This window comes from Mustela nivalis, assembly GCF_964662115.1.
Source record: "Mustela nivalis genome assembly, chromosome: 17".
Taxonomy (NCBI): Eukaryota; Metazoa; Chordata; class Mammalia; order Carnivora; family Mustelidae; genus Mustela; species Mustela nivalis.
Window position 1 is genome coordinate 18,307,178 of NC_139036.1, and position 22,994 is coordinate 18,330,171.

Sequence of the window (22,994 nt, forward strand, 5' to 3'; positions counted from 1 at the left end):
CCTGTCGGGATGACCAGTATGAGAAAGATAAGGAGTAACAAGTATGGACAAAGACGTGGAGAAAAAGGAAACTCCATGCACTGTTGGTGGAGATGGAAATCGGGGCAACCACTGTGGAAAAGCATCTAGAGGTGCCTCAATAAATACCAAGGGGAGGGGGTGGCTGGATGGCTCAGGCAGTTAAGCATCCAACTATTGATTGTGGCTCAGGTCGTGACTTCCGGGCGGTGAGATCGAGCCCCGAGTCACACTGTGCTCAGTGTGGACTCTGATGGGGATTCTCCCTCTCTAAATAAAATCTCTTTTTGACACAGAGAGATCACAAGGAGGCAGAGAGGCAGAGAGAGAGGGAGAAGCAGGCTCCCTGCTGAGCAGAGAGCCCCACGTGGGGCTCAATCCCAGGACCCCAGGATCATGACCTGAGCTGAAGGCAGAAGCTTTAACCCACTGAGCACCCAGGCACCCCTAAATAAATAAAATCTCAAAAAAAAAATAAAGCAGAAACAGACCCCCATAAACACAGAACAAACTGGTGATTGCTAGAGGGGAGGGAGGTGGTCACAGGGATGGGAAAAATGGGTGAAGGGAGGTGGGAGGCACGGGCTTTCAGTTCTGGAATGAAACAGGCCCAGGGATGAAAGGCGCAGCACAGGGAATGCAGTCAGTGCGGCGGTGACGGTGTTGTATAGTGACAGGTCAGTTATACTTGTGAGCAGAGCGCAGTGTGTAGGGTGGTCCAGTTACTATGTTGTGCACCTGAAATGAATGGAACGTTGTGTGTCAACACTACCCGCCCCCCCCACCCACCAGAAAAAAAGGAAAGAAAAAGAAAGTCAAATGTGCTTCCACATAAAGTGAACTGAGCAACAACTTGTGGTGTCTCTACGGATGGGTATTTGGAGAGAACCACGTGGATGCAAGCAGCTGGATTCAAAAGGCCACATACGCAGTTTGCTTTTATAAGAAAGTCTGGAAAAGGCAAAGCCATCGGGACAGAAAACATCTCAGTGGTTGCCTGGGGCTGGGGGAGCTTTTTGGGTGAAAGAAAGGTCCTCATCCTCGGACCTCCACAAAGGGAGAAACCTCCAGTGTGCAAATTCTACCTCAAGGAACCCAACTTTTTTTTTTTTTTTTTTTTTTTAAGATTTATTTATTTATTTATTTGACAGAGAGAGACCACAAGTAGGCAGAGAGGCAGGCAGAGAGAGAGAGGAGGAAGCAGGCTCCCTGAGCAGGGAGCCCGATGCGGGACTCGATCCCAGGACCCTGAGATCATGACCCGAGCCGAAGGCAGCGGCTTAACCCACTGAGCCACCCAGGCGCCCAGGAACCCAACTTTTAATCCAGCCCAGGACCAGGCAAGTCCTGTCAGCCTGGGCAGGTGAACACGGAACAGATTTTAAAACTTCACCGCCATTTTGGCTTTGGATTAGCTTTCCTTCCCAGTGGGAACTCCAGCATCACAAGTACAAATGCAGGCACTTTGCTGCCTGCCCTCCCTCCTGCCCCAGAGACATGGCAACTGTGGCATTCTCTGCCGAGTCTGTGATACACAGATGTACAGACGCCGCCTCATACTGTGTGTACTGTTCCGGAGCCTGCTCTTGGGATCAGCACGCTTGGAGAGCCGTCCGTGTTATTCACCCAGTCTGAAGGGATCCATCTCAATGGCATGCTACTGCATTATATGCATGTACCGTGTCTTACGACTATTCCCCTGCCGACGACTGCTTGGCTGTTTCTGGTGTCCTGCCACGACGGCAATGCCACCGTGAACAGCACTTCACCCCTACATGAGTTTCTAGGACACGGACTTGGAGGGGAGATCATGCAGTCCGAGGGAGTGTACACTGGCCTCGCTGACTGGGTGTTACCGACCTTCCCTCCAATGGTGGTAAAGTGTCTCCTGCTGATCTCCGGAATGGTCATGGCATTTCCTCACAGTGGTCTCTAATCCACTGGAATCAAGGTTCTGCAAATGGTTGATGTGGGGACCCAAGCCCCCCCCTTTTTTTAAATGTGGAAAGCTGGTAGTCCTCCTGGGGCCATGTGTGGGGAACAGCCTTCCCCCAGTGACCCCAGTCAGCTTCCTGTTGTACCTGGCACTGCTCCTGGGCTTGGTGGCCTTGGAGTTTTGTTTTGTTTTTTTAAGATTTTTATTTATTTGACAGAGAGAAAGATCACAAGTAGACAGAGAGGCAGGCAGAGAGAGAGGGAGAAGCAGGCTCCCTGCTGAACAGAAAGCTTAGGGCTTGATCCCAGGACCCTGAGACCATGACCTGAGGTGAAGGCAGGGGCTTAACCCACTGAGCCACCCAGGTGCCCCTTGACCTTGGAGTTTTAAGAAGTAACAGCTCTAGGAAAATCCGATTCAGAAGTTGTAGAATGTGCCCTTTTAAAGCATACAACTGAATGGCTTAGTCCATTTAGAGTTGTGCAGTTGTCACAGTCAATTCTAGAACATTTCTTCTCCTCAGGAAGAAATCCAGGTGCTCCCTCTCCACACCCCCACCCTCCCCCAGCCCCTGGCAACTACTAATCTAATCTGCTTTCTGCATCAATGGATTTGCCTATTTCAGACTTTCACATAAGTGAAATCATGTAAGGTGTGGTCCTTTGTGTTTGGTTTCTTTCAGTTAGCATAATCTTTTGCAATAATCTTTTCAAGATTCAGAGATGTTATACCATGAATAAGGACTTCACTTCTTTAAAAAAATTTTCTTAAGAGAGACTGAGTGACCACAATGTGGGGATGGGGTGCGGGAGAAAGAGCATCTCAAGCTCCATATCCAGTGTGGAGCCTGACAAGGGTCTCGACCCCACAACCCTCAGATCAGGACCTGAGCCAAAAATCAAGTCAGCCACTTAACCGAGCAAGCCACCCAGGCACCCCTTCACTCCTTTTTATAGCTGAATAACATTCCATCCTGTGGCTGTTTCTCCAATCGTCAGTTGATGGACATCTAGGTGGTTGCCTTCTGTCTACTGCGCATAATGCTGCTATAAGCGCGCATGCGCGAGCGTTTGTATGGGCAGGTGTGTCTGTGTCTCTTGGGTAGGTACCTGGGAGTGGGATTGGTAGGTCACACAGTAACTACATGTTTAACTTCTAGAGGAACTGCCAGCCCGTTTTCCAAAGTGGCAGCACAATTTTTGTGACAGGATCTTATTTCTTTACTTAAAAATAAAATCTTTGGGGCACTTGGGTGGCTCAGTCATTGTGTCTGCCTTAGGCTCAGGTCATGATCTCAGGGTCCTGGGATCGAACCCTGCATCGGGCTCCCTGCTCGGCAGGAAGTCTGCTTCTCCCTCTCCCACTTCCTCTGCTTATATTCCCTCTCTCGCTGTGTCTGTCGGATAAATAAATCCTTAAGAAAAAAATAAAATAAAATCTTTCAAAATAAATAGTTTGTACACCCAGCATGGGGCTCGAACCCACAACCTCGAGCTCAAGAATCACTCACTCACTCACTGAGCCAGCTAGGTGCCCCTGTAGTAGGATTTTAAAACTGACAGAAAGAGAACAGCGGCCAGCGGGAATGGTAGCCCCAGAGTCATGCAGTCGGGAGCCCTGGCCTCCCATGGCCTCCGGCACCTGGAGCTCCTCACTGTCCCCTCAGGCCAAGGTCATCCCTGTTGCTGTGTCTTAGCTCCTTTCTTCCTCTACCTAAACAGGAATACCTCCTTTCCGTGGAGCCAACTTCCTCCTTGTGTCCCCTCCTCCAAGAAAGTCTCACTGTGAACCCAGAATAATATCCATCTTTTACTTGCGGAAGGCCCAGAGCACTGATGGTGCTCGCCATGCTGCCTGCTTCGTTCTCTGAAGGGCTACAGCACATGCCTTCCTCTCAGAGCAAGGACCACAGCCTCACCTGGGGCCCCTGTTGCCTCGCACAGGTCCCTGACTTCGGGTTTCTCGCCAGCACCAGCGGGAGCCCCGCCAGGAGGGTGGGCGACAGCACCCGCGGCAGCAGCATGGGGCTGGGTGCCCAGGGGCAGCACTGTGTCCCGGTGGAGCGTGTTCATGGATCTCCTGGCCCAGGCCCACCCTCTCCTCCAGCCTGCTACGGCCCCTCCTGAGGTCATAGTCAAGGTGAGGTCTGAATGCAGAGTCGGGAGAAAACTACTCTCTCTGTATGACCTGGGACGCCACTCAAGTTCCATAGGCCTCAGTTTCCTCATCTGTGAACTGGGGCTGACCAGCCTGAACCCACAGTGCTGCCAAAGGAGCACAGCAGAGGGCATGCCCCCATGGGTGCAGTTGCCCGCTGTGCTGCCAGCGCCGTCAGTGTTCCCTACGCTGAGGGGATGGGGGGAAGGAGATGGCTGGCTTGGGCCACACACTCACGTCTTCACGTAGGGGTCCGAGTAGCCGTTGGCGTCCATGGCAGCCAGGTGGGCGCAGCGCACAATGCCAACCAACAGGCCCTGCTTCTGTGAACTGTACTTGAGGGAGATCAGGATCCGACCCCGTTCCTCCAGGGACTTGTCTTCAGTCTTGTCCACCTGTTGGGCAGGAAGACACCTGGCGGTCCTCACCTGCTCCAATGCCCTTCCTCAGCCATGGGCGACTGAGGTGGTCCTGGGGCTGGGAAGGCCGGTCACCCTGGCCTCAGCCCCCTGCAGGTGCCTCCTGCAGCCCCCTTGGGGAGCACCCAGAAGACAGAGCTTTGACATACTGCCAACCCCAAGGGGGGCAGGGAGGCAAGTAGGGGCTGTCTAGGCCTCAGGGATCAGACCTCAGCTGGAGGTGTCCCCCTCCACCTCCCTGCCCCAGCTACCCTGAGAGTTTCCATTCCTTACCCTCCTGAGGCCACTTTCCACCGCCTGGCTCCTGCTGTTCTGGAACTCCTTCTCCTTACTCCGTCCACCCTTGGACACCCCAGCTAGAGCCCCAAGGGCCCCTCCTTATAAGGGCCTTTCTGAAGTCCCAGCCATGTCCCTTTGCCCAGATGGTCCTCTGTCACTAACGTGATGCCCCATGGGGCTCCTCAGAGGCAGGAGCCATGCCTACACCTCTCTGAAGGTGGAGCTCCTGGGAGGCCAAGGGAGGGCCACCTTCCCCAACTCCCACACCCGGAGCAGATACGACTAATTGACGCTGCATTTACTCTGAGTTCAAATGAAGCCTCAGCCCCTCTCAGGGCCGGCTGCTGTTATAAACGGACCTGACTGGGCATGTGAGATTGGACGACCCGCCCCTCTGGCTTAGGGCTTTGTGTGGATAGTCTCCCTAAACAGTGATCTCGTGCTAATTTGGGGGCAGCGTGAAAATTAAACATCATAAACAAGCAGGAGTGTTTTCAACCGTCTTTCTAGGGATAGAACGTTATACACTGGGTCATTTCCTAGGAAGCCCGTGGAACTGGGCGCTGTTCAGTCCTCACTGAGGACTAATGTTCACAGACCACACAGTCTAAAATGTATCACCGAAGTGTCTTTACGGTCACGGCAATCCCTAAACTGCACTCCCGCGGTCACCATACGTTGCCGGGTCCAGAGCGATGAGCCACGAGCAAATTCAAACAAGGCAAGCCCACATTCCCACCCAGCCACGTGCGGGAACATACCTGTGCGCACACGCATTCTGCATCCCCGAAAAAACACACATGTGCACACACACACACACACACACACACACCTGCGCGCTCCTGTCCCCACACAGCTGTGTGTCATGCTGGGGTTCAAAACTCCAACACCACTACAGTAGGAGTTGATGGTGTCTTCAAGTGACACAGATCATTTGGAAAAACTGGGTTTTGGTTAGTGACAGATAATAAACTAAAAAAGGCTATACCCATCATACAAATGTCTGTGAGTAGGAAAGAATGTGACAAGGGAATAAAATTTGATCAAGTTATGCAAAAAGGCAGAGCTGGGATTCTGGCTTCAGGCCGACTTGTTCCCAGGGCTTGACTTGGCCAGCCTGCACCAGCCACATGTCCCAGTGCCCAGGCCCCACCGGGGAAGGACAGGTTGGCCACTGGGCTCTGTCCTCTTAAGCTTTCCCCTTGCCCAGGCCTCTAGGAGGAAAATGTCCTAAAAAGAGGATTGTGCCCTGAACACCAGGCTGCTGGAGGGTGTCAGGACCCTGGGGCCTCTTGGTCAATGCCTCCCAGTCCTTCTGAACAGGGCCAGGCCTCCCAAGAGATGGGAACAGGGAGGGGGAGGGAGGAGGAGCGAGGGGGAGGGAGGGAGACACAGATGGACAGTGTTTGGGTGGGCTCAGCTGCTGCAGACAACAGGAAGCATGATTGCTTTTGACATTATTTTTTTAAAAATTGCAATTTCTAGGCAAGAATTATTTTCTGTCTCCTCGAGGTAGCTCACAGGCACCTCATGCCCATCCTGTTCTAGTCGAGCTCCGGACCTCCCCAGCTGCTCCTCCGCAATGAGTGACCCCGCATCTGTCCAGGTGCTTGCCCCCCCCCCCCCCCCACTCAGGGAATGCCTCATCTGCCAGCACACTCCGCCAGGATCCCACACTTCTCTCCCTCCGCTGGGGCTCCAGCCCAGGTTGGGTCAGGTTCATCCCCTCACAGCCCTCCGCACCCTCAGGCTGCTCTCCTTCTCAGCCTGCACCCGGAGAGAGCCGGTGAAAATAGTGAGAAACCCTTGTCCCTGCCCGGCCTCACCCAGAGGCATGGCTTGCTCCCAGCTCCCCTGCCCACCCTCTGGTCGCCCCCTCCTAGGACCCAGTCCCATCCACCCCCGGCCCTCCGCAGCAGGCGTCTTGCTTGTGCCTCCCACAGGCTTACCACCTGCTGTTCCCTCTGTCAGGAGCAGCCCCCGAACCGCCATTGAAACCACTGAGCTCTCAGGCTTTCCTTCGTGACCCCGCTCACTGTCTCACATGGGCTCTGCCTGGGTCATTCACCTCGTCTGGAGTTGGTCTGCTGCCCAGGCTGCGTGAGGACGGGCATTCTGGTCTGCTCCCCCCACACCTGAAGCCAGGCCAGGCGTGGAGTGGGCGCTCCTGGCAGGGAGGGCCCCGCATAGCCCGTGGGGCCCCGTCACCCACTCACCGGCAGCTGCTTCTCCAGGCAGATGCTGAACGTCTTGGTGTGGTTGGCTTTCAGCTTTTTCAGGGGCACACGCGTCTCCCCGATGAACTCGTTGTGACGGAATTTGTCCTCATCGCACACAGAGATCCTGGGGGACAGGAGGCATGGTCAGCTCTTCAGACACACGGCGGGGGGTGCTCCCATTTTGCTTCCAATGTCAGTAGGGATTTGGGGGGGCTGGAGGGGGAGTGGGAGGCAGGGCAAGTCCCTGCAGGTGAGGGGTGTGGGGAGCAAGGAGTCTGGGGCCCTCACCCACCGCAGGGTCTTTCGAATCATGTCTTCGTCTGTGATCCCGTAGTAAGTGAGGGTCTCATTCCACGTGGGGTTCAGAGTATTTCGGAGAGTTTTCGTTCTGAGTTTATTTGCCTGGTGAGAGTGGAAAAGGTGCTCTTGGCATAGGGGAGCTCAAGAATGACAGCCCCGGATGGCCTTGCCTGGTCCCCGGAAACTGAATGTGCCGAGGGGAGTGAAGGTGGTTACTCGTTTTTTTTTTTTTTTTTTTTTAAAGATCTTATTTATGTGACAGTGAGCAAGCACAAGCAGGGGGAGCATCAGGCTCGTCGCTGAGCAGGGAGCCTGATGCGGGGCTCAATGTCAGGACCCTGGGATCCTGACCGGAGCCAAAGGCAGACACTTAACCAAACTGAGCCCCCCAGGCGCTCTCAACTGACTTTAAAATACAGAGATTATCCAGGTGACCTGGGCAGGGGCAGGCCTCATGCAGTGTGATTACAGGGCCCTGGAAAGCAGAAGAGGGAGGCAGGAGAGGAGCGTCAGAAGGACACATAAGGACAGAAGTCCCAGGCGGGCGCTGGTATGGAAGATGGAGGAAGGGGCTGAAAGCTAAGGAATGCAGGTGGCCTCCATGCTGGACAAGGATGGGAATCACTTCTCCTCTAGAGCCCCCCGACGGGACGGCAGCCCCGCCACAGCGTATTTGACCCATGCCGGAGCTGGGCCGGCCTCCAACCCGCAGCCCTGGAAGACAGGACATGTGTGTGGCAAGCCACTAAAAGTTGGAGATAATGGCAGCTCCCGGAACATTAATACCAGAGGCTCCCCACTGCTAGCCCCCAACTGTGTGCTGGTGGGGGCGGGGGGTCTGCAGGAGGGGCTGGGGCTGCTCTCCCACACATCTCCTTGCTTCTGCGCAGGCAGAAAATGCTTGTGGGATGGCATGTCCCAGCTGCCCCACTGCCTCCCCTCTTTCCCCTGTGCTTCTCTGACTCTTGGTCTTTGGGCTCCGCATGGTCCTGCCTGTTCAGACTCTGCGCACCTATGTCCCGATCCCCGCTCGGTCACCTGCCGGAGCTCCACACAGCCCAGCAGTTTACTCCCCCTCTGCGAGCTCCAGGCTCCTGCTGTAGGAAAGGACATAATCATCCCTCTTTCTCAGCGTGGTTTTTTGGGGACCTGCTTTTTTTTTTTTTTTTTAAAGATTTTATTTATTTATTTGAAAGACGGAGATCACAAGTAGGCAGAGAGGCAGGCAGAGAGAGAGAGAGAGGGAAGCAGGCTTCCCGCGGAGCAGGGAGCCCGATGCGGGGCTCGATCCCAGGACCCCGAGATCATGACCCGAGCCAAAGGCAGCAGCCCAAACCACTGAGCCACCCAGGCGCCCCGGGGACCTGCTTTATTAGAAGCCTGCTTTGTAGAAACCACTGCCCTATGAGGGGAATCCTGTCTGTGTGTGAGGGTCCCTAGGACTCAGTCTTCTGGTATTGCCTGTTCTAGGGGCCTGGAGTCTAGGGACTCACAGCCACTGAGCTCCTGAATTGGGGACGCTGCCCTGGTCACATTACTCTCACAGCCCGGGGACTCCTACCTGCAACAGGGGGCCAGCGAGGCCTGGAGCGGTGAGCAGCTTCCCTGGGCTACCACTCTGCCTTCCCGGAGATGTCACCTGTCAACAGCCCTCCTGGACTAGTGGGGAGCCTCAGCCCTTACACATTGGCCCAGAGGGTTTGGGCCTCGGACTCAACTCGGGTCCCAGCTCCTCAGCTGGCCTAGAAGAGTCCGTGGCAAGGGGGCCCTCTGCCTAGGACGGCATTCCCATTACAGACTCTTATCATCAGCCCACTTGAAGGGATCCCCCAGCTCTCGGTCTTAGAAAGAGGCTGGGATGAGACCATCAGCCACTGGGCTCTGCTCCTCACGCTCCGATGTCCTCCATCCCATGTCCCCCTGCCTCCCTCTGATCTCTCAGAAGCAAAGCTGCTAGTCTCCCGTTGACCCCCATCCCCTCCCCAGCAATGGGGTCCACATAACCTGCCCCTTGAAAAGTGCGGATCCCAGACCCAACTCTGAAAAGATGATCTAACTCTCCCTCCCAAGAAATTAAGATTTAAACACCACTGACCTGTAAGACACATGTAAGAATGTCTAAACAGTTTTGACCTTTCAGTGCTGAAGGTCACCTTGATGCTTTTGTTTAATAGCAAATCTTTTCTTTAAAAAATGTCTTTTTTCCTAGGCACCCCACGTGCTTGGTCGGGCTGCTGGGTCACCTAGTATAGGAATAAGGGTTCTGTGGCCCAAGAACTGGGCAGAATCTATCCACTCCATCCCCCTTTGTGGGGTATCATGGGGCAGCCCATCAACATGTTAAAGGCTCTGATAAGTCCTAGAGTAAAGGAACCTGTTTAACAAGGCTTCCCGGTGTTATCTGGCCACAGAGCCCTTTATTCCCCCACACATAGTAACCTCCAACCCAGTCTGCTTCTTATAAAATGCTGGCCTAGAATTCTCTAGAGGGTTTCCCCACTTCATCAGGCAAGTTGTGCCAATTGGAGGGTCCCAGGAAGCCTGGGGGCTGTGGGGCTGGCCAGGTGCTCTGAGTGGTGGTGAGTCACTGAGGTCCCATCAGCTGGCTTGGTCTGGAAGCGGGCACGGGAAGTGTGTGCCTCCCTGTGCGTGCCGAGCTCAGCGGGGGCCCCAGGCACCGCAGTCTGTGCTGTTTGGCAGGCCCTGGGGCGGACCCCTCACCTTACTGGCTCCTGGCAGCAGGTGCAGCTTGACGTAGGGGTCTGCCAGCCCGTTGTGGTCCATCGGCTTCAGGCCCTGAGTGGAGGGGAACGGCAGAAGGTGTCAAATGGGAGCTGGAGATACAGAGAGCAGCCAGGGCCTCCGGGCGCCTCGCTGGGCACGCACTCCTTGTCCCCAGGCCTCCTGGCTGGGTCCATTCAGGACCCTCTCTGCAGAGGTCCCCTGGAGCCCACGCTCTCAGAACAGGGAAGATGGCTCAGTGCTGGTGTGCTCCCCCTTCCCCCCAAATGTCCTGGCCCTGGGACAGGGGTCTCAGGGTGTCTTTGTCAGACCAGTCTTTCTCTTTCTAGTCTCCTTTTCATGGAGGCCAAGTGACTCCCCCTCTTCTGAAGGAGGTCCTCATTATCCTGCTTCGGGGAGGCCTTTCTTCCAGATTCCCCTTCCCCCACTCCCCAAATACGGGGACTTCCCTCACTGACCCTACGTCCACATCACCCTCCCGTCCACTCACCGCCAAGGTTCCCCTCTTTACCACAGGAAAAGGTTCTGGGTCCTGGAGACCAGCCTCAGTTTCTCTCTGGATCTGCCACAGCTCCCTGCTGGCCTGAATCCGAGGAGGCCAGACAGCGTGGCTGGCCACGGAGGGTCCCTCCACAAGATGGCACCCCTTACTAACGCGGAACGACCAGTCAAGCGCACACAGCCAGGGAACCAAGGGAACGGAGAACAGACGGGGGCTTAGCTGACCTCATGACTGCTCTGAGCTCTGAAAATTGTGCTTTTTCTTCTGCGGTGGTTCGCAGGCGTGCGGGGCAGCAGCATCACAGAACTGCCCAGCCAGCCTCCCAGGAGAACAGAGGCGCTCACCCCCCACCTTGGTTTGGTCTGAAGAGTGGGGGGCCGGGGGGGGAGGAAATAAAAGGGGCTGAGACAGGAGGTTGGGGCCTCCAATCCCCCCTGCTGCTCTGCTTCTGGGAAGGAGCATGCAGGCTTCAGAGCCAGGCTGACTGGGGCCCAGATCCCTGCTCCTGCTCGCTTAGCCAGGGAAGGGGTGGAGGTGCTGTCCCCTGAGCCTCAGCTTTATGGTCTATAAAAGGGGTTACTGGTTCCTACTTCCCAGGTGTGGTCCAGGAGTGGAGGTGGCGATGGTGACACAGGACTTAGTCCTAGGCCATTTGTGCCCCTTCCCCACGTGTCAGGCCCCTTGAAAGATGCCAGAAAGGTGGTGGAGGATCAGTGTAGGGCTCTCTGAGCTGTGTGGGAGCTGCTGGGGCTCCATGGCCACGTGTGCCCCCATGGCGAGGAGGTGGCCCTCCCAGACTCAAGTCCCTCCTCTCACCCTCACCACCTGTCCCTGACGTGCCCAGGACTGGCCGGGTGGTCAGCACTGTCCCAGTCCCTCTGGGCCTGAGCTCCAGGGTGTCCGTGTTTGTGTGGGCAGGGCTGGGCCTCTGCCACCAGGCAGTCCTCCAGGACGGTGGCTGGGACTGAGCACTTACATGGCTTGCAGCCACCACCCAGGCGGGGTGATGAACCTGGTTTTAGAGACGAGCAAACGAGCTGCTCTGCTTCCCTGCAGGGTAGTGGCCAAGAAGGGCCTGGCTGCACAGCCTCTGGCCTCCCCCAGAGCTCCTCAAGGGGCTCTACCTGTCAACCCTGCTTCAGCCTCCTTAACTCCCTCTGGCTCCCGCCCAACCCCGATCCAGAGCCAGAGCCGCCGTTCCTCCCATGCCTGCACCAGCCCCACCCCTGCAAAACGGGAACTCAGCAGAGAATGACCTGGAGAACAGGGCCCTTCTATGGCTTGGGGTTCTCTCCTCCCCCACCTCCAAGGCCCTGAGTGACACACCCTAAAAGACACTCATGTGCACACAGAGACCCACGTGTGCCCCACCCCTTCCAACCCCACAGTCCTTCTAGAGCCTGGGTAGGGAAGGGAGAGCACACAGCACAGAAGGGGCCTGGTGTCTGGGATGGTGCCTGGCAGCAGATGCCCATTCCCAGTTCCCAAGCCTGGACAACCTCTACAAAACTAGAGGGAAGGGGAGGGAAAGGGCTCTGCCCGGGCCCTGCAGGCTGCCCTCCACCTTGGCCCCCCTGCCATGGAGTCACAGTTCTCAGCTCCTTCCCAAGAGGCAGGTCTGGAGCCCTGGCATCACAGCCCAGGCAGCTCCTGAGGGGAGGGCAGGGCCAGGACAGCCGGTGGGGGCCTCTGGGGTGCCTGAAGCAGACACCGCTGTCTACCACAGTGGCGGTCCGGGTGTGCTGGCCGAGGCCGGGTGGGGACATGGGACACAGAACCAGGCAGCCAGCCCCTCAGGGTGGGCAGAGCCCTGGCTAGGGTGCTGAGGGGCACAGAAGCACACAGCTGGGATGGACGGTGGGGTCTGGGCCCAGGCGGCTCTGCTGGAGGCTCCTTGCTCTGAGCCTGAGCCAGACCCCTCCATGGCTCTACTGGGAGTCCCACTAGGCCGCGCTACGGCCCTTACCTTGCGCGAGAACATCAACTTTGGCACCTTCCTCCCAGAGGGATGGATGCAGGGGGTGAAGCGAACAGCATGGCTAAAGAGAGAGCTGAGGCCCACCAGCCCAAAGGGGGAGATGCTCCTGATCAGGCCCAGAGACCCAGGAGCCAGACTGGGGCCCTGAGCCCACAGGAGAGGACTCTCCTGCCTGGAGGAGTCTGGGGTGCTGGGAATGGCAGGAGGCCAGAGGCAACCAGTCCAACCCCCCACTTGGCCACCAGGACAGACCAGTCACCGCTCCCCTTCCTGCCCCCTTCCCACAGCCCCTCCCCAGCTCTGCCCCCTGCTACTCCGCCTTCCTTCTCTTTCTCTTCCTGCTTTTTTGCTCTACTCCTTCCCTGAAGGTCTATCCAGCAGGGTTTTTTTTAGAGCAGTGAATTGGAAAAGAATTCCCTCCCTGCCCTGCACCCACAAGCAGATGCCACAGAGCCTGGACAGGAACCGGTGGTGAGAACAGGCCTTCGGACCTCAGCCCCTCACCTCCACCCAGGGCCCTGGACCCTGGGGACCGTGGGGGCCGGCGGGGGCCTACCTTGGCCTTGCTGATAGTGCAGTGGAGGGCGTTGTTCTCCTGGTCATAGAGGAGGCTGAAATCCAGCGTGCCCAGGGCAGCTGCGGACAGAGGGCTCAGGTAACTCATCGGCCACCCAGTGGGCGGGGGAGGGTCACCCACCCACAGCCGCACAGCGCCTGCCATTAGCAGAGCACCTAGTACATGCAAGCCCTCCACCCAGTGCCCCAGTCCCACCAGCCCTGGGAAGTGAGCACTAGCCCCCTCAGGTTCCAGAGGAAGGAGAAGTGGAGGCTCAGTGAGGGGGGCTCAGCCCCTGCATGGTGCTGGGGTGCCTGGCCTGTGGCTGGTCCAATGTTGTACTTCCCCGTACACTCAGCTAAAGGTTTCTGTCCTCCTGTCCTCCTTGTGTAACCGTCAGTCTTGGTCCATGCCTTGGTTTCCCTGACCCGTTAAATGTCACAAGTTGGGGCACCTGGGTGGCTCAGTGGGTTAAGCCTCTGCCTTCGGCTCAGGTCATGATCTCAGGGTCCTGGGATCAAGCCCGGCATTGGGCTCTCTGCTCAGAAAGGGAGCCTGCTTCCTCCTCCCCCTCTGCCTGCCTCTCTGCCTACTTGCGGACTCTCTCTCTCTGTCAAAGAAATAAAATATTTTGGGAAAAAAAAAATGTCACAAGGGTTGTGTGAGAGGGCCTTGAGAGAAGCCCTGGGGCCCTAGCTGGGCTGACTGGCTGATCCACCCCCAGCAACCCTCAGGACTGCAGCTCCCCAGTCTCTCTAGTCCCTTGGGGGATCCAGGGCAGGCAGCAAGGAGGCAGCTAGGTCCTGGCACTGCTCCCGGCCAGCCTCTTAGAGGCAGCAGTCGATTCCCTAGGGCTGGGTGGAGCGTTCAGTGGTAATTGGGTACACCTGTAGCCCTCGGGGGCAATCACACAGGGCAGCTGTGGCCAGTCCTGTTCATGTGGCTCCTGGCGTAAGGGCGGGGGTTGCAGGTGTGGGGGCAGGCCTCAGGGGCAAGTCTTGGACAGCAAGTTGCGCACTGACAGGAAGTCTTTAGAAACCCAGATCCTGCCAGACTGCTGGGCCGCTCAACTGGCATCCACTCATTCATTCATCCATTCTTCTTTACCAAGCCTTAGCATAATCAGGTGGACTCCAGGGATGAAAACATCCCTAAGGCGGGGTTCCTGCCCCAAGGAATCCTATGCTATTCTGCCCCATGGTGTAATGGGAGAAACAGATGAAAAGAATCAGCCCTAGCAGAGTCTGGTGAACCAGGAGTGAAAGGGGTTCAAGGGATACGCCTTGCCTGGCTGTGAATGGGGGCCACCAGGGGAAGGCTCCCCAGAGGAGGTGGTGCTTCATCTGGGCCATGAAAGATGAGTATGAGTCGGCCAGCGCATAGGGGTGCCCAGGGGGAAGGGCATCAGACCTTAGGCTGGTTGGAGGAGGGGGGCTGGGCACTGGGCGGAGGCTGGGGGGAGGGCGGGGCTCTGTTCTTCAGGCCAGGGGCACCCAACATGGTTCTAGATTCACACAGAGCTCAGCCACACTCATCTCTTTACATCTGGTCCATGGCTGCTTTTGCGTGCCAAGGCCAGAGCTGAGTTGTCGGCCCACAGATCCCTGGGATCCTGTGGGGGTGGTGGGGTGGGAGGGGGCGGTGCTAGCATGGCAGCATTTGGCTTTGCGGAGAAATGGGCAAGTGAAGGCCCATGTGCGTGGAGCTGCCCTTTATTCCGAGATGCGGGCACTGAGCTGCATGTCTTGCTCCCCAGCTCCTGAGACAGGGTTAGGAAGGCACCTGGCTCATCTCTGTCCTTGCACATGTGGGGTACCGAGACCGGCCCTCGGACACCTCACCCCGGCGGGGGTCAAGTCCTGGCCGCATGCCTCCTTGCTGTGTGACTTTAGACAGCATTTGTGCTCAGTTTCCTCATCTGCAAAATGGAGACATGATAGTATCTGCCTCACGGCATCGCGCTGTAACAGCCCCTGGGCTACAGAACATGCTCAGTACGTAATTACAGAAGGAGCAGACCCATCCAGGGGATTTTCCTAGATAACCGTACTTGCCCCCTGAGACGCCTTCTGGAATGAACTCATTACAAAGTAGATCACTCCCTCCCCGCCTTTGTGAAGAGATTATACAAACGGTCCCTTACACCCTCTTGCATGACCTGAGTCATCGCTATGACCACGACGACTGTTCTGGGTATCACGGTGGCGGCCCAGATCCAGGGATCCCCAGCACGAGGTTTTCCGAGGTTTTCTCCATTTTTCTGCCTCCTCCTTTGCCATCAGCTTGAAACTTCCTCTTAGAATACTTGCCTCTGATTGCACGAGTAGCCCGCCTGCCTTTATCAATAGTCACTTGTTTCTTCTACACAACCAGGTGCCAATACTTGCCAGAATTGTGCCCAAACTCTGAGTCACTAGGCCTTGAGGAGAGCCCAAGTTGCTTTTCCTGAGTCGAGTCCATGTGCTTTGGTGCCAACCGTACCTGGCCCTCTGCGGCCTATATCAGGGCTCCTACCTGTGCAGGCGGGCAGGTGGGGGGTGCCGGAAGGGACCCCCCATGCCTGTCACAGCGAACACAGCCATGGGCCCAAGATTCTCCAGGTCCATGCTTAGACGATATTTTCCAAAGCTGTCGGCTTGGCGTGACGGTCGGTCGGTCTGTGGTTCCGTTCAGGCCTACCCGTGGTTTGTTCTCTCAAGACGTCCACCTCCAGAGAGGAGGGCCCTGGCCTCAGCCACACCAGTGACATCAGCGAGGAGGGCATGGTCCGTCCACACGGCCGGTCCCGTCAAACCAATTTGCCTTCCAGCTGTTCACAGGCTCGGGATTTGGTGATGCCCATGTGTTAAGATACACACCCTCCAACCCCTGCCCATTTCCCGCTCTCAGAGAAGGCTAGCCAGCCAGATGGTGGGGGTCACCTTCTCCCCACTGGGAAACTCAGACCCTGGAGAAGAGAGGAGCCCCTTTTGCTGGCGCCGCAGGCATCCCTGTTTAAGGAGGGCTGACGTGGCTCGGTGAAACGGACACCCGTCATCCATTCCCAGGAAGGAACAGCGCACCCAGCGCCCCTTCACACAATGTGTGATTTTTTTTTTTTTAAACTCCAATGGAGGTTTTGTAAGAAATAATAGTTTATTAATAGAAGCACGGTCACCATTTTTAGAGTTCTGCTGGTGGTGGAGCTCTCTTAGGGATCTTACAGTCCAATGTCTTCATTTCCCATTCAGCGAAATGAGGCTCAGAGAGGGGAGGTGACCTGGTCAGGGCGGCCCAGCAGAACGAGACACAGAATCCAGGCCTCTTCACTTCCATCTTGACAGTTCCTTTCTTAAGCCTAGTGGCTTCCAACATTTTTTTTTTTTTTTTTTTTTTTGTCTGCTACTTAGTAAAACTGAAATCTTAGGGGGATGCCACAGAGAAACAGAGAAAAGCAAAGCTGCTCTCAGGGACGCGGGGGAGGGGCAGTGGCTGGGCTGCGATCCTAGAGGGGTCTCTGAGTTGGATACGCAGTTGTGGGCTTGTGGTGCAGGTGAGAAGGCCCCAAAGGGCAGGCAAAGGGGCTTGTCTGCGTGAGACACAGGGTCCTGCCCTCCGCCCACAGAAATCACGTGTCCTGGCCAAAGTTTACATCCTTGGAAAAATAATGAGGGTTGGTCACTAATGGGCCTTGGAGAGTTGTCACTCGCCTGCCGATAATTATAGAGCTTTAATGGGGCTAATTCAGAGAAAATCAGGCTCAAGCCCCGGTCGGTTCCTCTAAGGCCAAACACCCCTTTACTCTGCTGATGGAGACTGACAGCATCATTCTGACCTTGGTTTGCACCTGAACCTTCCTCACCCGTATACCCTTGGGAATAGGAAATCGGTGCTGGTTGTTTTCTTCCTTCCTTTCTTCCTTCCTTTCTCTCTCTCCCTAAGAAAAATGTCAGCCTCACAAATAGTTTTTAAAAACTGTGGCACAGAACCACAGAAAATTGGTCAAGCCTGAGTTGAAACCATTTCATAGTTGGGGAAACTGAGGCACCAAACCAAGCACTGCAGGGGGTATAAAAAAGAATGAGTCATCTGTCCCTGCTTCCCTGGAGCTCAGAGGAAGAGAATTAGAACTTTAGGGCCCTCAGAAGTCTATTCATTCTCTTGCTTTCAATTATTCAAAGGTTCACCACTGCCTCCTGGATTCAGTTTAACCTCCTCGGTGTAGCATTCAAGGGCCTCTATGATATGACCACTCTGGTCTCAACATGGATCTTCCCCCCTTCTTCAGCCTCTTGACCACGGCACCTCTGCTGGGCTGTCTCCTCTACCTCTACCCTTGCACACAGCAGTCCCCCCACCACGAGCGCCTCTCTTTCCTCCTTCTACTCAGCCAGCCTGCTTCCTCCTTTCTCCCAGGCTCAGAGCAGAGCCTTCTCTATGGGTAAACTCTGCAAAATAGCACTTCCCATTTGGTTTCCTGCCTCCCTGTTGTCACCGCTGGGCTTCTTGCTCATCTCGGTTTCCCTGAACTCCCTCTTGTCAGAGACCAAGTCTCAGGCATCCGTGAATCTCGAATAGTGCCTGACATACAACTGGTCTTATAATGTTGAGTACCTAAAATTATGGTCTGAGAGCAACATGTCTGGGCTCCACGGAAGGGGATGCAAAGCCAGCAGGGACTGAGAACCACTCCCAGCTGAGGGCCTTGGGGACAACACTTCCTCCACTCCATCCCTGCCTCCAACGGCACCACTCCTGACCCCACCCAGCATGAATCACGCAGAGGCAGGTGTCCGCATGGGCATGTGATGCCATTCTGGCCAATGGGACGGAAGGACAGGTCTCCTGCGGACCCTGGGAGAGCTTTCCTTGCTTTTCAACTGAGATATGGGCAAGGAAACTTGTCCTTGTCAAATTGAAGATCTTATGGTTTCATGTGACACCTGGACCTGAAACGGGAATCCAGGACCAGGAGGGAGGACACCCTAAGGAGAGCAGAGCATGGCTGAGGGGAGAGGCAGACAGAGCCATCGCCTTTGAGGATGCCAACGAGCCACTGCCTATGCTTATCTGGGTGTCACATGACCCCAAATGTCCCCACGGTTTATCACACTTGGAACTTTCTGTTACTTGCAACCTAAACATTCTAGTTCTTACAGCTTGGAAGAAGGACCTGGGTTTCCACAGGGGGAGGCTGGGCGGGAGACAGTGGGCAGGGGAGGGACACGTGCAGATGGTGGGGCCCAGGGCCCGGCTGGGGGACAGCAGGCAGCGGAGTCCAGCTTGGCCAGCCCATACTGTAGTCCAGTGGGAGGGAGGACACGTCTAACCCTGACATTGACTGCCTTTGGCCCCTATTAGATCAGTTTGGAACATGTGAATTTGATGCTTGGGTCTTGAGGTGACTTAACTAAGGACAAGATTTAAAGAGAAGGTGGGGGAAAAGGTCGAGTAGAAAAAGTCTTTCATTCTCAGCCTTGGACAACAGAGCAACCGCCCTAATTTCTTTTTGTTAGAACAGAGATAATCCAATAATTAGGGCAGCAAATAGCATAACCCTGGCTAAAGCCGTAAGGAACCATCTGGCTTGAATCACTTAGGCTAATTCTAGGGATCTGGTTGTCAGAGCCTAGAGGGGGCCCGGGCCTGGGTATGGGCTAGGGAGCGGTTCTGTGGCAGAACCTGGTCCCACCACAGGAAGGAGCCTAGATTTCTGTGTTCCCGTGCCTGCAAAGTCTGCTCAGCTGTTGATGGGATCCAAGACTGGGGCGGGCTGCTCCTTGAAGGGGTTGAGGGGGCCCAGGCTGGCCCTGGCTCAGCCACACACCCTCCTCCTTAGCTCTTTTCAGCAGACTGCCTGGTGATATGAGTGTGGCCAGCCCTCCGTCTGGGCGGGCAAGGCTGTGTCCCCCATGGCCCTGCGCTGCCAAGCTCAAGTGAGTCTGTTCCCTGTGAGGACGGGTGAGCTCCCTGGGTCCCGAGCCCCGGTCCTGTTCCCCTTTGCCCCACTCTCTGCTGCTGGGACAGTGCTCAGAGAAGGAAGGACTGGAGTTGATGGGCTGGAGATGAGGCAGTGGCCTGAGTTTGGGACTTTCGGGCCTCCTTCTTCCTGGGATGGGGGGGGGGTGTTTAGGGAGAGTCCAAAGAAACGACAGGATTTCTCACCATGTAACAGTGTGTCATCAGAGGGCCCTTGGTGGCACCAGGAGGGGCGCCTGGAGTTCCTGTGGAAGCTCTGTCCTGCCCCGTTCACTCTCTTGGTCCAGCAGGAAAGATGCTGGAAGGGTAGCAAGTTCCTTACCCTTTCTTCCGGAAGTGGTATTGGGTTCAGGGCATCCAAAGGGGTGACTTGGGTCCCAGTTAGGGCCTGCCCAGATTCACAGCAGAAGAGGGGGTGCTATGTGCCCAGGGTGCTAGGAGCAGGGTGAGGGGGTGTGGTGGGAGAGATCCAGGCACAGACCTGAGGGCATAAACTCTACCGATCCAATTTCCCAAATCTGGCAGGAAAGTGAAGGGAGAGGACTGTTCACCTCTAGGCCCGGGAGGGCAAGGCCTCAGCACACCCGGTGCCGGCCAGAGTGAGGAGATCCAGGCCCAAAGAAAGCGCACAAGGGACAGTCCCCTCGGCGGAGGGCGGACAGGCCTCCCTAGGTAGGACGATGAGAGGTAGGCCACCTCCCCCAGTGGTGCTGGTAATCTCCACCTTCAGCTTCCAGAGACACATGATCTGCTCCAGGCCCCTGGCCCTAGGCCCACATGAGTCCTCAAACCAGGCGCGGCCACCCTCGCTGCACTGCACGCGGGAGGACCCCTCCGAGCGTCCCTCGGCTAAACCCGCGAGAGACCCCTGCCCAGAAAGGTCCACCTCCCGGGCCGGGCTGGTGTGGCCGATTTGAGAGTGACGCGGCTGGGGCTCCAGCGGGGCAGGAGCCCTAGCGAACAGCGCTACCTCCCAGCCCCACCCCCATCTCGCGCCAACCCCTTCCGAACCAGGCGGCAACCTCTTTGGCCTCGGTTTCCCCTCCACTCCCGGTTCCGGCGCGACAGGCACCTTAGAGACCGGAAAGGCGAGGAATGCCCGCTGGCCCTGCCCGGCCTTAGCCCGGGGGGACCCCTGGCGCCTGCCCCCTCCCCGGGGCTCAGGGCTCAGCCCGGGAAGGAGGAGGTGCGGGCTGGGGGCCCTTCCTGGAGGTGGAAAGCGGGCGTAACAGGTGGGCGAAGGTCGGCGGCCCGGGACAGAGCCGCGGCGGGGTCCACGGACGCGGGAGCAGGAACCGCCAAGGTTTTTCCAAAGGACAAGCGGCCCCGCGGTCCTCCGGTGCTCGGCCCGGGCGCCAGCCGAGCCACTGCGCTCTGCGGGCCGCCGGGCCCACTCGGGAGGCCGGCCCAGTCCCAGCCCCCGCGCCCGCCGCCTCCCGCCCGAGCCCGGCCCCTCCGCTGCGAGGCCGGCCCGCAGCGGGCTCCCGGGCGGGGAGGACCGCGCGGCAGGCAGCAACTGGTGTCTCCCCGGGGCGCAGCTCCGCCCTTCCCGGGAACAAAAGCCGCCGCCCGCACCGGAGCTCCCCGCCGGCGGGCCGAGAGGGGGCGCGGCGCGGGTTCCGAGAACCGGGCCCCGCAAATGGGACGCCCTCAGGGGGCGCCCCCAAACTTCCCACCTCCCCAGTGCGGGTCAGGGAAGGATCGGGGCTGGGTCTGCAGGGCGCGCGGAGGGCGCACGGAGCAGGCGAGGGACCGCTACAGGCGGGGGTGGATACCGGCGAAAAGGGAGACCGCACGGGGTCGGGAGACCCGCGGGGTCGGGGGAGCGCGCCAGAGGCCGGGCCGGGGAAGGGGACGGGAAGTAGGCGAGTTGGAAACTTACTGCAGTCGTCGGACTCGTACCCGTCGGCGTCGGGCTCATCCTCGGGCGGCTTGGCGGGCGGCCGCGCGGGGCTGGGGCCGGGGCTGAGGCCCGGGCTGGCGCCGTAGGCTCCGAAGAGCTGGTCGACATCCTCGTCGTCGTCGCGGGCGCCGTCGGAGGGGCTTCGGCGGCCCGCGCTGGCCGCGGCGGGGCGCGCGGGGGCGTCCGGGGGCGCAGCGGCGCGAGGCCCGGCGTCCGGGGGCAGGCCCCGCGGGAAGCGGGGGAAGTAGTCGGATATTTGCTTGATGGGCCGGATTGGGCCGGGGCACACGTCGATGGCCATATGCTCCTGGATGCTGATGGTCGCCTTCTCCCCGCGCCGCCGGAGGGTCATGCAGGCAGCACGGCCCCACCCGGGCGCGGCCCGGCCCCGGCCCGGCGCGGCCCCGGCCCGGGGTTGGGGGTGGGAGGGGGTGCGGCTCAGCAGGCCCGGCTGGGCGCGGCGAGGGCTGAGGGCATCGCCGGCGGCGCCCCCGGACGGTCCTGATGTGGCTGCTGCCTGCACGGCGGCGGCCGGCTAGTGAGTGCCGGGGGCCGGCAGGCGGGGGGCGGGCCCAGCCCGCGTCACCCGGCAGCAACCAAGCAGTGTGAGTGTGCGGGCTGCGCGGGCGGGCGGGGAGCGGAGCGGAGCGGAGCGAGCGGCGCCGCACTCACTCGCGCTGGCACCGGCGCGCGCACACCCGCGGGCACCGGGCGTCTTCCACTCGTGCACACCGGCAGGCCCGCCGAGAAGCCGAGCGGGGAGCAGCAGGACGCACACTCGCACGTTCCCGTTCGACGCACACTCGCACGTTCCCGTTCATGCCAGCCTCCTGTGGGGTTCTGTCCGCTCTCACAGGACACACGCGGGTGTGCCAGATCTCACCCCAAGCACACAGGAGCGTGTGGCAGAAGCGTCCACCAGCTCACACTTGCAGGACACATACATGAACATGTATCCGTATGGGGCTGGTTGAGGTTGCTGTGGTACCCTAAGCCCCCTTCACACACCTGCCTAACAGGATACGCAAACACACCTTTGGAAGTGATGGGGGACTCAGAGCACAGCCCTCCCCTTTCCCCACATCTACAGAACTCACGGCCACCCTCCTAGGAGTGTGGGGACAGGTTGCTGACATACTAGGAGGACATGTACATCCTCGGTGGTCCAAGGTCATTGTAGGCACAGCCTGTTCACACTTCCTCTCAGGTCACATACAAGCACACACTCTCTGTAACTCTGAGTCAGTCCCTCACTTGGTCAGTGGAGGGCCCTGTCTCCCCCCTCTCCCCATGGGGACAGGGTGGGTAAAAACCTTGAACACAGGCTGTGCTCAGGAGAGGGTCCTGGGCAGAAGACCCCTTCCCAGTGAGTGATGGATGAGGCAGAGGTGGGGAGGCAGGGCCTCGCCTGCACAAGGACTCAGGCTCCCCCACACAGTCAGAGAACTAAACAAATCTGGACAGCCCAGTGCTTTCCCAGAACAGAGCTCTGTTGGGAATGGCTGCTGCTTATACAGGTGTGTCTCTGGAAAGCCTTGGGCCAGGGCAGAATCCTGTTTACTCCCTGGTTTCTAGGGACGTACCGGCTGGATCCCTTCCACGAGTCTGAATGAGGAGTCCCAAGTCTGTGTCCCTCCCTCCACCATAACCCCTTGAAAGGCTGGGGAGCAGAGAGAAGAGAGAAGAGGCCTTTTCCCATCACTTCAAGCTGCTACATTCTGAGATCTTTGATGTCTTTGAACCTCAGTTTTCTCATCTGTGAAATGGGGCTAATTCCAACCCACCAGCCTTATGGTGAGACCCCTGAACAGAGGTGCTCGATAGGGTTGGCTTTCTCTTCTCCCTTCCCTGGGGAGACAAGTCTCACTGGTGGGAAAGGATGGAGAACCACATGCTGTCTTGGGTCGGTTCTGCCCTGGGTGGTGCCAGTCACTGCGCTGTATCAAGAACGGTCACAGCGCTCACTGCATTGATTCTTCACATCATGCCTCGTTGTAAACAGGATATACTGTTCTCATGTTCAGGTG

The 22,994-nt window shown here is 57.7% G+C and overlaps 1 protein-coding gene across 1 annotated transcript in view; it reads right to left on the reverse strand.

The window, feature by feature from the left end:
• The window catches only part of DOC2B (double C2 domain beta), a 32,367-nt gene extending 10,732 nt beyond the window's left edge, over positions 1–21,635 (reverse strand). The window contains exons 1-6 of the mRNA XM_082707172.1: positions 20,947–21,635; positions 13,107–13,186; positions 10,050–10,124; positions 7,321–7,430; positions 7,026–7,152; positions 4,349–4,506 (exon numbers count right to left, since the gene is read on the reverse strand). Of these exons, the coding sequence (XP_082563298.1) occupies positions 4,349–4,506; positions 7,026–7,152; positions 7,321–7,430; positions 10,050–10,124; positions 13,107–13,186; positions 20,947–21,319 (923 nt within the window). The 5' untranslated portion in view covers positions 21,320–21,635. The remainder of the gene's footprint in view (positions 1–4,348; positions 4,507–7,025; positions 7,153–7,320; positions 7,431–10,049; positions 10,125–13,106; positions 13,187–20,946) is intronic.
• Positions 21,636–22,994: the final 1,359 nt, after the last annotated feature.